The sequence below is a fragment of the Coregonus clupeaformis genome, chromosome 34 (genome assembly GCF_020615455.1).
Source record: "Coregonus clupeaformis isolate EN_2021a chromosome 34, ASM2061545v1, whole genome shotgun sequence".
Classification (NCBI taxonomy): domain Eukaryota; kingdom Metazoa; phylum Chordata; class Actinopteri; order Salmoniformes; family Salmonidae; genus Coregonus; species Coregonus clupeaformis.
This window is the reverse complement of record NC_059225.1, coordinates 37194272-37208900: the sequence shown is the minus strand read 5'-3', so window position 1 is coordinate 37208900 and position 14629 is coordinate 37194272. Positions and strand designations below refer to the sequence as shown.

The window sequence follows — 14629 nt, the reverse complement described above, 5'->3', positions numbered from 1 at the left end:
AAATGGCAAGAGTTGTGGAACAGGGAGAGAAAGGGAAGACACCTGTATAAGATCCAGGAAAAGGTGGGGGCAGGGAGGTCCTCAGGCCGAGAGAGAAGGGAGGAAAGTGTAGTCACGAGGCTGAGACTGGGACACACAAGGCTCAATAGTACATTGAAATTGGTGGGGAAACATCCAACTGGGAGGTGTGATCATTGTCAGGAGGAGATGGAGACAGTGGAACATGTTCTATTTCAGTGCCAGAAATATGTGAGGAGTAATGGAGTAATGGGGTTGAAGAGCCAGGGTTAAGTGAACTGCTGGGGAAATCTTCAAGGGATGTAGTATTTAATTATGTATTTCGTTCCTTTAGGGAGACAAGAATAATGGGTAGGATTTAGACCTTCACTGTGTCTGGTCCAAACTCCAGTCCAGGTGGTGGCGGTAATGCACCTTAAAGTAGCAAAAGTATCTAGATTAGATCGCTACGAAGGCAGACAGATAGACCAAGGTCAGGATTTCAACGTAACAACTTGGCTGAACGTGCTCCATTGAGGAGTGAGTCAGAAATGGCGAAGAGTAGTGCGGACGAAATTTAGAAAAAGTTGGTGAAGCAACAGCTGTGCTGGAATGCGGACAATATGGGTGTCAGTTCTGATGGTATGGAGCGGGAGGATGAGGGTCAAGGACCAGAATGGTCGGTAGTGGAAATAATAATAATAATATGCCATTTAGCAGACGCTTTTATCCAAAGCGACTTACAGTCATGTGCGCATACATTTTTACATATGGGTGGTCCCGGGGATTGAACACACTACCCTGGCGTTACAAGCGCCATGCTCTACCAATTGAGCTACAGAGGACCACATAGGAAGAAGAGAGATCATGATACAGAAAGCAGTGGAGCGTCTAGTAAAGAAAGCATAAAGGCCAAGTTAGGAAGCAAGAGTAATCATGTGTTGAAGTGGAAAGCGGTGACAATGTTTGATGAGACCACAGGGCCTCATGTACACCCTATCCGGCTAACTAATGCTGTAGAGAAAGAGGTAGGTAAAGTAAAATTAGCTTGGTTAATTGGAAATGGTAGTTTGTTAATATTTTGTGGTAGCCAGGCTCAGCAAGAGAAGATTCTGAAAATGGAAAAGCTTAATGGGAAGAAGATTAAAAGCCATGTCCCTGGTGCTTATACTATATTGAGGGAAGTCATCACTGGGATCCCAATATATATATATATGTCCATAGATGATATTAAAGAAAATGTGAAGGGATGAAGAGTGATTGACGCCAAAAGGTTGATGAGTAGGAAAGAAGGTCAAAGAAGTGAAAGCCTATCAGTGCTGCTGAGGTTTGAGAAGGTTATGCCTGGGAAAGTACAGATAGGATTCCTTAGTTTAAATGTCCGAGAATTTGTCCCATCCTCATTGCGGTGTTTTAAATGCCAAAGAATGGGACATGTAGCTGTTCAATGTAAAGGAAGGAAAAGATGTGCCAAGTATGGATGGGAACATATTACGGTGAATGTGGGAGCAATGTGTTGTAATTTTGGGGGGTGCAGAGAGAGGCTAGAGAGTCTCAGAGATATAGAATGAGTCATGATGTATCGTATGCAGAGGCTGTAAGACAGATTGGCGGAACTACAGTGTGGAATGTTGGCACTTCCATGGCTTCTCCTGTACTAAGTGGACCTAATGTCGGGGCTGGTGTTTCTGCTGGTGCTGGCATGGTTTGGAGGCCTGTTCAGAAGTCTTATGAATGTGAGGTGTCAAATGACATTTTGATAATGAATAAAGTTGACTTCATAGCTTTTATTGGTAAGGTTATCAATACGACTCAGGTTGTGGAAAGCAGAAATGCCAGGTTGAAGGCTATTATGGAGACGGCAAAAGAGATATTGGGGGGTAACAGATGTTATTGTTGAAGTGGTTGTTGACATGCTGAACCATCCTAATGGTGGAGTGTTTCAGCATGATATAGATAAAGTTTAATGGGGTTAGGGAGGGGTTTTGAGGGGAGGGTGTGGTAGAAGTTTGTAGGGATTTATTTGGTTTTGATCATGGTAGTACAGAATTGGGCAGATCATGATTGATCATACATTCCAGCACAGCATTCATGCACTTAAATGATTGTTTGCGGACCGCGATGATATCATAGAAGAAGAAGAATGTTATGACATCGTCATCAGAGATTGGATTATTTTACCAGTTTTGAATGTCCAAACTGAAATAGCTAACTAAATATTATGTTAAGGTAAGAATTATTTTAGGTAAAACGTTGTTGCTTTGTTTGTCGCTGGGCAGCTATCTAACTATCTAGCTAGCTAGCTAACATTGGGAGTCTGTGTATTAGTTGGACTCCCTGAGTTGTGCATCGTTCTGGTGGCTGGCGACAGAATATAGCTGGCTTCACCAAAAATGTTATGTTTCCTGTCAACAAAGGCATATGTACAATCTCTAGGAATTCTACTTACTAGATGTGAAGTGAAATGCGTCCCTTGTTATAAAATAAACATCTGAATCCAACTTTTGTCAGAACCACACCATATTCCTGCTGAGTGGTAGATTTCGTGGTAGGAAGTCTCGCTTGAAGTGCGTGGTCTAATGGCAGCCTGCTGTCTAACTAACAGCAGGAATGTGGTCACAGACAACTAACTAGCCAAGTTATCTTAATGGGCCCGGTTTCCCAAAAGTATCTTAAGGCTACGTTCACGACATTTCCCAAAACCAAAGTTACTAAAGTTGCTCTAGAAAATGCCTCGGACCACTCGTAGAACATCTAAGTACATCATTAGATGCTTTTTTGCCCTTCTGCATCTCCACTAAACACAAAATCAAGATGTTTATCGGTCTTTCTGTGACTGCCGATAACTTCAGAACGAATGTGACAGTGACTACAAATACAAAGCTGCCCATTTCTTTGCAAGGAAATAAAGACGCTTCAAATGAAAACCGAGATGACTGTATTGAAATATAAATACAGTATAGGCTACATAGCTATATATATATATTTGGTACAGAAACCTTTGTTCGCAATTACAGAGATCATACGTTTTCTGTAGGTCTTGACCAGGTTTGCACACACTGCAGCAGGGATTTTGGCCCACTCGTCCATACATACCTGCTCCAGATCCTTCAGGTTTCGGGGCTGTCGCTGGGCAATACGGACTTTCAGCTCCCTCCAAAGATTTTCTATTGGGTTCAGGTCTGGAGACTGGCTAGGCCACTCCAGGACCTTGAGATGCTTCTTACGGAGCCACTCCTTAGTTGCCCTGGCTGTGTGTTTCGGGTCATTGTCATGCTGGAAGACCCAGCCACGACCCATCTTCAATGCTCTTACTGAGGGAAGGAGGTTGTTGGCCAAGATCTCGCGATACATGGCCCCATCCATCCTCCCCTCAATACGGTGCAGTCGTCCTGTCCCCTTTGCAGAAAAGCATCCCCAAAGAATGATGTTTCCACCTCCATGCTTCACGGATGTGATGGAGTTATTGGGGTTGTACTCATCCCTCTTCTTCCTCCAAACACGGCAAGTGGAGTTTAGACCAAAAAGCTCTATTTTTGTCTCATCAGACCACATGACCTTCTCCCATTCCTCCTCTGGATCATCCAGATGGTCATTGGCAAACTTCAGACGGGCCTGGACATGCGCTGGCTTGAGCAGGGGGACCTTGCGTGCGCTGCAGGATTTTAATCCATGACGGCGTAGTGTGTTACTAATGGTTTTCTTTGAGACTGTGATCCCAGCTCTCTTCAGATCATTGACCAGGTCCTGCCGTGTAGTTCTGGGCTGATCCCTCACCTTCCTCATGATCATTGATGCCCCACGAGGTGAGATCTTGCATGGAGGCCCAGACCGAGGGTGATTGACCGTCATCTTGACCTTCTTCTATTTTCCTATAATTGCGCCAACAGTTGTTGCCTTCTCACCAAGCTGCTTGCCTATTGTCCTGTAGCCCATCCCAGCCTTGTACAGGTCTACAATTTTATCCCTGATGTCCTTACACAGCTCTCTGGTCTTGGCCATTGTGGAGAGGTTGGAGTCTGTTTGATTGAGTGTGTGGACAGGTGTCTTTTATACAGGTAACGAGTTCAAACAGGTGCAGTTAATACATGTAATGAGCGGAGAACAGGAGGGCTTCTTAAAGAAAAACTAACAGGTCTGTGAGAGTGGGAATTCTTACTGGTTGGTAGGTGATCAAATACTTATGTCATGCAATAAAATGCAAATGAATTACTTAAAAATCATACATTATGATTTTCTGGATTTTTGTTTTAGATTCCGTCTCTCACAGTTGAAGTGTACCTATGATAAAAATTACAGACCTCTACATGCTTTGTAAGTAGGAAAACCTGCAAAATCGGCAGTGTATCAAATACTTGTTCTCCCAACTGTATATATATATATATATATATATATATATAGTATTTTAGTTATATTGACATACATGTCATGTTATTGAATTGAATATGTGTATTTGTACGCTACTTCTTCTCCCGGAGCGAAGACGGCTATCCTGTTAACTGACGTAACCAATAATAATTCAGGTCCTAAAAGGTATGACGTTAGCTAAGTAGCCGTGCCGGACTGGAAACACACACCACTGGTCTGGTGCGAGGAGCAGGCACGGGCCGGACAGGACTGGGAACACGCACCACTGGTCTGGTGCGAGGAGCAGGGATGGGCTGGACCGGACTGGGAACACGCACGCACCACTGGTCTGGTGCGAGGAGCAGGGACGGGCCGTACTAGACTGGGAATACGCACCACTAGCTTGGTGTGGGGAGCAGGTACGGAGCGTACCGTGCTGGCGACACGCACCACTGGTTTGGTGCGAGGAGCAGGCACTGGCCGTTCCGGACTGGGAACACGCACCACTAGCTTGGTGCGAGGAGCAGGGACGGGCCGGACCGGACTGGGAACAAGCACCACTGGCTTGGTGCGAGGAGCAGGGACGGGCCGTACTGGACTGGGAATACGCACCACTAGCTTGGTGTGGGGAGCAGGTACGGGGCGTACCGGGCTGGCGACACGCACCACTGGTTTGGTGCGAGGAGCAGGCACGGGCCGTACCGGACTGGGAACACGCACCACTAGCTTGTTGCGAGACGCAGGCACGTGATGTACCGGACTGGGAACTGACGTTAGAGATCTCTGACTGTACCAGTCTTTTACTCTCTGCGCCCAGTCCTCTTCCCGTGAGGACTCCTCCCTTAGCCCCCACGAGTGCAGTGGTCGGGGCTCTTCTCTGTCGATCTTCAACCACCCTTTTAGCCCCCCCCAAAACATTTATTGGGGCTGTCTCTCTGGCTTCCCCCTCGGCCGGCGCCATCTGTGTTGCCGTTACTCCTCTCCTGTCTGGGCTTCCTCCTTCGCCCAGGGTCCTCCACCAGTCCAAAATGAATTCCCCACCTGTGTCCAGGGTGTCTGCTCCTGGGCACGCTGCTTGGTCCATTTTTGGTGGGATCTTATGTCATTGTTGAAGAACGGGTCAGACCAATGCGCAGCGTGAAATGCATACATGTTTATTAAACGGAATAAACATACAAAAACAACAAAAGGCAACAAAACGTGACGTCGGAAGGCTATACACTAACAAGCCAAACTCACCGAGCACAATCAAGACCCCACAACCCAGGCAGGAAAACTGGCTGCCTAAGTATGATCCCCAATCAGAGACAACGAGCGACAGCTGCCTCTGATTGGGAATCACACCCGGCCAAACATAGAAATACAAACATAGCATCCCCACATAGAAAAACACACACATGATATTCACACCCTGACCAAACTAACTAGAGTCCTATAGGTCAGGGCGTGACAGGTTGCTTGAGCGTGTAAGAGACGTTGAGGAAGGAGTAGATTCAGTTGTAAGTGAACAATAACAACACAACACTATACTTTCTTGAATATATTCACAGATGGATCTAATGACCCAAAACAGGGAGGACAGGTGCAGCTTTTAGTGTTCCTGAGTTTTAGGTGGCAGTGACAAAAAGAGCCACGGATCATTGATCTGTTCACACAATGAAATTGTTGGCCGTATTATTGGCTGCAGAGTGGGTGGAGGAGGTGAGGCCAGACAGGGTAGTCATCTGCTCTGACTCCTGTGCAGCACTGATAAGCTTAAATTAATTTGTGTCTCAGAGCAGACAGGATGTATTGTATGAGGTTTTGCAGTGCTTGTATAGGGTGAAACAGATGGGGGTATTTGTGATGTTCCTCTGGGGACCAGCTCATGTGGGAGTAGAGGGGAATGAGGAGGTGGATGTTATCGCCAAGCAGGCTCTTAAACATCCTAATGTTGAGATGGAATTGTGAATCAGTAAAGCAGAAGCCAATGGGTTAATAAGAACAGTGGTTAAAAATAAATGGCAAGAGTTGTGGAACAGGGAGAGAAAGGGAAGACACCTGTATAAGATCCAGGAAAAGGTGGGGGCAGGGAGGTCCTCAGGCCGAGAGAGAAGGGAGGAAAGTGTAGTCACGAGGCTGAGACTGGGACACACAAGGCTCAATAGTACATTGAAATTGGTGGGGAAAGATCCAACTTGGAGGTGTGATCATTGTCAGGAGGAGATGGAGACAGTGGAACATGTTCTATTTCAGTGCCAGAAATATGTGAGGAGTAATGGAGTAATGGGGTTGAAGAGCCAGGGTTAATTGAACTGCTGGGGAAATCTTCAAGGGATGTAGTATTTAATTATGTATTTCGTTCCTTTAGGGAGACGAGAATATTGGGTAGGATTTAGACCTTCACTGTGTCTGGTCCAAACTCCAGTCCAGGTGGTGGCGGTAATGCACCTTAAAGTAGCAAAAGTATCTAGATTAGATCGCTACGAAGGCAGACAGATAGACCAAGGTCAGGATTTCAACGTAACAACTTGGCTGAACGTGCTCCATTGAGGAGTGAGTCAGAAATGGCGAAGAGTAGTGCGGACAAAATTTAGAAAAAGTTGGTGAAGCAACAGCTGTGCTGGAATGCGGACAATATGGGTGTCAGTTCTGATGGTATGGAGCGGGAGGATGAGGGTCAAGGACCGGAATGGTCGGTAGTGGAAATAATAATATTTTTTTTTTTTTTTTTTTTTTTAAGTCATTTAGCAGACGCTCTTATCCAGAGCGACTTACAGGAGCAATTAGGGTTAAGTGCCTTGCTCAAGGGCACATCGACAGATTTTTCACCTAGTCGGCTTGGGGATTAGAACCAGCGACCTTTCGGTTACTGGCACAACGCTCTTACCCACTAAGCCACCTGCCGCCCCATAATAATATGCCATTTAGCAGACGCTTTTATCCAAAGCGACTTACAGTCATGTGCGCATACATTTTTACATATGGGTGGTCCCGGGGATTGAACACACTACCCTGGCGTTACAAGCGCCATGCTCTACCAATTGAGCTACAGAGGACCACATAGGAAGAAGAGAGATCATGATACAGAAAGCAGTGGAGCGTCTAGTAAAGAAAGCATAAAGGCCAAGTTAGGAAGCAAGAGTAATCATGTGTTGAAGTGGAAAGCGGTGACAATGTTTGATGAGACCACAGGGCCTCATGTACACCCTATCCGGCTAACTAATGCTGTAGAGAAAGAGGTAGGTAAAGTAAAATTAGCTTGGTTAATTGGAAATGGTAGTTTGTTAATATTTTGTGGTAGCCAGGCTCAGCAAGAGAAGATTCTGAAAATGGAAAAGCTTAATGGGAAGAAGATTAAAAGCCATGTCCCTGGTGCTTATACTATATTGAGGGAAGTCATCACTGGGATCCCAATATATATATATGTCCATAGATGATATTAAAGAAAATGTGAAGGGATGAAGAGTGATTGAGGCCAAAAGGTTGATGAGTAGGAAAGAAGGTCAAAGAAGTGAAAGCCTATCAGTGCTGCTGAGGTTTGAGAAGGTTATGCCTGGGAAAGTACAGATAGGATTCCTTAGTTTAAATGTTCGAGAATTTGTCCCATCCTCATTGCGGTGTTTTAAATGCCAAAGAATGGGACATGTAGCTGTTCAATGTAAAGGAAGGAAAAGATGTGCCAAGTATGGATGGGAACATATTACGGTGAATGTGGGAGCAATGTGTTGTAATTTTGGGGGGTGCAGAGAGAGGCTAGAGAGTCTCAGAGATATAGAATGAGTCATGATGTATCGTATGCAGAGGCTGTAAGACAGATTGGCGGAACTACAGTGTGGAATGTTGGCGCTTCCATGGCTGCTCCTGTACTAAGTGGACCTAATGTCGGGGCTGGTGTTTCTGCTGGTGCTGGCATGGTTTGGAGGCCTGTTCAGAAGTCTTATGAATGTGAGGTGTCAAATGACACTTTGATAATGAATAAAGTTGACTTCATAGCTTTTATTGGTAAGGTTATCAATACGACTCAGGTTGTGGAAAGCAGAAATGCCAGGTTGAAGGTTATTATGGAGACGGCAAAAGAAATATTGGGGGGTAACAGATGTTATTGTTGAAGTGGTTGTTGACATGCTGAACCATCCTAATGGTGGAGTGTTTCAGCATGATATAGATCAAGTTTAATGGGGTTAGGGAGGGGTTTTGAGGGGAGGGTGTGGTAGAAGTTTGTAGGGATTTATTTGTTTTTGATCATGGTAGTACAGAATTGGGCAGATCATGATTGATCATACATTCCAGCACAGCATTCATGCACTTAAATGATTGTTTGCGGACCGCGATGATATCATAGAAGAAGAAGAATGTTATGACATCGTCATCAGAGATTGGATTATTTTACCAGTTTTGAATGTCCAAACTGAAATAGCTAACTAAATATTATGTTAAGGTAAGAATGATTTTAGGTAAAAAGTTGTTGCTTTGTTTGTCGCTGGGCAGCTATCTAACTATCTAGCTAGCTAGCTAACATTGGGAGTCTGTGTATTAGTTGGACTCCCTGAGTTGTGCATCGTTCTGGTGGCTGGCGACGGAATATAGCTGGCTTCACCAAAAATGTTATGTTTCCTGTCAACAAAGGCATATGTACAATCTCTAGGAATTCTACTTACTAGATGTGAAGTGAAATGCGTCCCTTGTTATAAAATAAACATCTGAATCCAACTTTTGTCAGAACCACACCATATTCCTGCTGAGTGGTAGATTTCGTGGTAGGAAGTCTCGCTTGAAGTGCGTGGTCTAATGGCAGCCTGCTGTCTAACTAACAGCAGGAATGTGGTCACAGACAACTAACTAGCCAAGTTATCTTAATGGGCCCGGTTTCCCAAAAGTATCTTAAGGCTACGTTCACGACATTTCCCAAAACCAAAGTTACTAAAGTTGCTCTAGAAAATGCCTCGGACCACTCGTAGAACATCTAAGTACATCATTAGATGCTTTTTTGCCCTTCTGCATCTCCACTAAACACAAAATCAAGATGTTTATCGGTCTTTCTGTGACTGCCGATAACTTCAGAACGAATGTGACAGTGACTACAAATACAAAGCTGCCCATTTCTTTGCAAGGAAATAAAGACGCTTCAAATGAAAACCGAGATGACTGTATTGAAATATAAATGCAGTATAGGCTACATAGCTACAGTGGGGAAAAAAATAATTTAGTCAGCCACCAATTGTGCAAGTTCTCCCACTTAAAAAGATGAGAGAGGCCTGTAATTTTCATCATAGGTAAACGTCAACTATGACAGACAAAATGAGAAAAAAAAATCCTGAAAATCACATTGTAGGATTTTTTATGAATTTATTTGCAAATTATGGTGGAAAATAAGTATTTGATCAATAACAAAAGTTTCTCAATACTTTGTTATATACCCTTTGTTGGCAATGACACAGGTCAAACGTTTTCTGTAAGTCTTCACAAGGTTTTCACACACTGTTGCTGGTATTTTGGCCCATTCCTCCATGCAGATCTCCTCTAGAGCAGTGATGTTTTGGGGCTGTCGCTGGGCAACACAGACTTTCAACTCCCTCCAAAGATTTTCTATGGGGTTGAGATCTGGAGACTGGCTAGGCCACTCCAGGACCTTGAAATGCTTCTTACGAAACCACTCCTTCGTTGCCCGGGTGGTGTGTTTGGGATCATTGTCATGCTGAAAGACCCAGCCTCGTTTCATCTTCAATGCCCTTGCTGATGGAAGGAGGTTTTCACTCAAAATCTCACGATACATGGCCCCATTCACTCTTTCCTTTACACGGATCAGTCGTCCTGGTCCCTTTGCAGAAAAACAGCCCCAAAGCATGATGTTTCCACCCCCATGCTTCACAGTAGGTATGGTGTTCTTTGGATGCAACTCAGCATTCTTTGTCCTCCAAACACGACGAGTTGAGTTTTTACCAAAAAGTTCTATTTTGGTTTCATCTGACCATATGACATTCTCCCAATCCTCTTCTGGATCATCCAAATGCACTCTAGCAAACTTCAGACGGGCCTGGACATGTACTGGCTTAAGCAGGGGGACACGTCTAACACTGCAGGATTTGAGTCCCTGGCGGCGTAGTGTGTTACTGATGGTAGGATTTGTTACTTTGGTCCCAGCTCTCTGCAGGTCATTCACTAGGTCCCCCCGTGTGGTTCTGGGATTTTTGCTCACCGTTCTTGTGATCATTTTGACCCCACAGGGTGAGATCTTGCGTGGAGCCCCAGATCGAGGGAGATTATCAGTGGTCTTGTATGTCTTCCATTTCATAATAATTGCTCCCACAGTTGATTTCTTCAAACCAAGCTGCTTACCTATTGCAGATTCAGTCTTCCCAGCCTGGTGCAGGTCTACAATTTTGTTTCTGGTGTCCTTTGACAGCTCTTTGGTCTTGGCCATAGTGGAGTTTGGAGTGTGACTGTTTGAGGTTGTGGACAGGTGTCTTTTATACTGATAACAAGTTCAAACAGGTGCCATTAATACAGGTAACGAGTGGAGGACAGAGGAGCCTCTTAAAGAAGAAGTTACAGGTCTGTGAGAGCCAGAAATCTTACTTGTTTGAAGGTGACCAAATACTTATTTTCCACCATAATTTGCAAATAAATTCATTAAAAATCCAACAATGTGATTTTCTGGATTTGTTTTCCTCAATTTGTCTGTTATAGTTGACGTGTACCTATGATGAAAATTACAGGCCTCTCTCATCTTTTTAAGTGGGAGAACTTGCACAATTGGTGGCTGACTAAATACTTTTTTTCCCCACTGTATATATATATATTTGGTACAGAAACCTTTTTTCGCAATTACAGAGATCATACGTTTTCTGTAGGTCTTGACCAGGTTTGCACACACTGCAGCAGGGATTTTGGCCCACTCGTCCATACATACCTGCTCCAGATCCTTCAGGTTTCGGGGCTGTCGCTGGGCAATACGGACTTTCAGCTCCCTCCAAAGATTTTCTATTGGGTTCAGGTCTGGAGACTGGCTAGGCCACTCCAGGACCTTGAGATGCTTCTTACGGAGCCACTCCTTAGTTGCCCTGGCTGTGTGTTTCGGGTCATTGTCATGCTGGAAGACCCAGCCACGACCCATCTTCAATGCTCTTACTGAGGGAAGGAGGTTGTTGGCCAAGATCTCGTGATACATGGCCCCATCCATCCTCCCCTCAATACGGTGCAGTCGTCCTGTCCCCTTTGCAGAAAAGCATCCCCAAAGAATGATGTTTCCACCTCCATGCTTCACGGATGGGATGGAGTTATTGGGGTTGTACTCATCCCTCTTCTTCCTCCAAACACGGCAAGTGGAGTTTAGACCAAAAAGCTCTATTTTTGTCTCATCAGACCACATGACCTTCTCCCATTCCTCCTCTGGATCATCCAGATGGTCATTGGCAAACTTCAGACGGGCCTGGACATGCGCTGGCTTGAGCAGGGGGACCATGCGTGCGCTGCAGGATTTTAATCCATGACGGTGTAGTGTGTTACTAATGGTTTTCTTTGAGACTGTGGTCCCAGCTCTCTTCAGATCATTGACCAGGTCCTGCCGTGTAGTTCTGGGCTGATCCCTCACCTTCCTCATGATCATTGATGCCCCACGAGGTGAGATCTTGCATGGAGCCCCAGACCGAGGGTGATTGACCGTCATCTTGAACTTCTTCTATTTTCTAATAATTGCGCCAACAGTTGTTGCCTTCTCACCAAGCTGCTTGCCTAATGTCCTGTAGCCCATCCCAGCCTTGTGCAGGTCTACAATTTTATCCCTGATGTCCTTACACAGCTCTCTGGTCTTGGCCATTGTGGAGAGGTTGGAGTCTGTTTGATTGAGTGTGTGGACAGGTGTCTTTTATACAGGTAACGAGTTCAAACAGGTGCAGTTAATACATGTAATGAGCGGAGAACAGGAGGGCTTCTTAAAGAAAAACTAACAGGTCTGTGAGAGCGGGAAGTCTTACTGGTTGGTAGGTGATTAAATACTTATGTCATGCAATAAAATGCAAATGAATTACTTAAAAATCATACATTATGATTTTCTGGATTTTTGTTTTAGATTCCGTCTCTCACAGTTGAAGTGTACCTATGATAAAAATTACAGACCTCTACATGCTTTGTAAGTAGGAAAACCTGCAAAATCGGCAGTGTATCAAATACTTGTTCTCCCAACTGTATATATATATATATATATATATATATATATATATAGTATTTTAGTTATATTGACATACATGTCATGTTATTGAATTGAATATATGTATTTGTACGCTACTTCTTCTCCCGGAGCGAAGACGGCTATCCTGTTAACTGACGTAACCAATAATAATTGAGGTCCTAAAAGGTATGACGTTAGCTAAGTAGCCAGTGATTTAACCAGCTAGCTAGCTATTTATGGCTATGCCAGAAATACTAATATTTGGCTGTACATTGCTTTGTCCTAGCTAGTTAACGTGTTAAACTGGAGAGACATTCAGGTCTTAGCTACGATTCCTTGCTAGTTGTCTAATGCTACCTGTAAACAGCAGAGTTGACTTACTATTTTAAAAGGCCTTGATGGGTTGAATAACTAGCTAGCTAGCTAATTAATGTTAGTATTTGAAACCATCCAGTCCTATGATTAACTGTCTATGATTTACAAAGCGTTATTTTTGCGTTATTTGTTTCTGGCAGTGTAGATCTGATGATGTTTTTAAAAATGTAATACAAATCTAGATCAAGGATCTCCACCTGTACAACTCCAACCAAAGTAAGTACCGAATTTGTTTTAATTTTACATTTACCCTTTTCTCAATATTGTAAAATTGTAATAACATGATGTTCTACTGGAAACCTGCCTTTATCTATGTACGTGGGTGTGTGTAATAATGTGTACATCTCCCACCAATGCGACTTCCCCAGGTGCGAGCCCGCTTTGAGAAAGTTCTGGAGGAGGTGACCCTCTACACCCCTCACCACATGGAGGAGATGAAGTCTATCTTTGACCAGGAGGAGGAGGTGAAGAGGATCAGCAATGATCCACAGTGGATGTCACCAACAATGAGAGGTAGGCTGCACCTGCAGTCAGACTGTTACTAGGAGGGTGTGTGTGGATGTGGGTGGTCTTTCTTAATCTCATCTCTCACTGATCATTCTGTCATGCTCTGATCTCTCATTCCCCCTCTCTATTTTTCTCTCGCCCCATTTTTCCCTCTCTCATTCTCTCTCCCAGTGTGAAGGCTGTGTGTAATGAGCTCCACAACACTCTCATGGCCATCAATGAGCAGGACAAACTGTGCTGGTGGAAGAACACCCACAGAACGGGCATGCCCACAGTTCCAGGTGCAACACACCAACACACACACACAGTCTAGTACAGCTAACCTTGTGGGGACACACAATTCAGTCCCATTCAAAATCCTATTTTCCCTAACCCCTAACCCTAACCTGTACTCTTACCCTAACCTTAACCCAAAAACCTAACCCTAAACCTAACCGTAGCTCATAACCCTAACCCTAAAACTAACCCTAGCTCCTAACCCTAACCCTTAACGTAATTCTAACCCTAACACTAATTATAACCTTAACCCTAAACCCCCTAGAAATACCATTTGACCTCATTTGTCCTCAGTTGGTCAGATTTTTGTTTGTTTACTATTCTTGTGGGGACTTCTGGTCTATGACTAGGGTGGCTGTAGTCTTTGATAATTTTTAGGGCCTTCCTCTGACACCGCCTGGTATAGAGGTCCTGGATGGCAGGAAACTTGGCCCCAGTGATGTACTGGGCCGTACGCACCACCCTCTATAGTGCCTTGCGGTCGGAGGCCGAGCAGTTGCCATACCAAGCGGTGATGCAACCAGTCAGGATGCTCTCGATGGTGCAGCTCTATAACTTTTTGAGGATCTGAGGAGCCATGCCAAATCTTTTCAATCTCCTGCGGAGGAATAGGCTTTGGGAGCTGGGAGCATAGAGCTGTAGCGGTGGGATAGAGAAGATGGCAACACACCAAAGCACACCAAAGACGGCATTAACAATAAATAATAAGATATAATAAGTAATAAGATATAGACAGACTATTTCATGCCATAGCCTGCTGAATTTGCAAGATAACTTTTTGTTCATTTTGATTTCGGCACAAATGAAAATGTGGCACTGACTCACCCATGGATTGATGTTGCAGCATTGTCTCAATGAAGAGTTTGGCGTTAGACTAGCCATGTGCGACGTGCACACACTGTTACAAGCCTGCTAGAGTTGGCGGCAGGCGGGCGGACGAGCAATATCCACCATCGTAGTACGGATAAAACATGAGCT

At 44.4% G+C, this 14629-nt stretch overlaps 1 protein-coding gene across 1 annotated transcript in view; it reads left to right on the top strand.

Annotated features, from left to right (window-relative positions):
* LOC121549570 (histone H2A-like) overlaps window positions 1–13551 on the top strand; it is a 43350-nt gene extending 29799 nt beyond the window's left edge. The window contains exons 2-3 of the mRNA XM_041861359.1: window positions 13237–13381; window positions 13547–13551. Of these exons, the coding sequence (XP_041717293.1) occupies window positions 13237–13381; window positions 13547–13551 (150 nt within the window). The remainder of the gene's footprint in view (window positions 1–13236; window positions 13382–13546) is intronic.
* Window positions 13552–14629: the final 1078 nt, after the last annotated feature.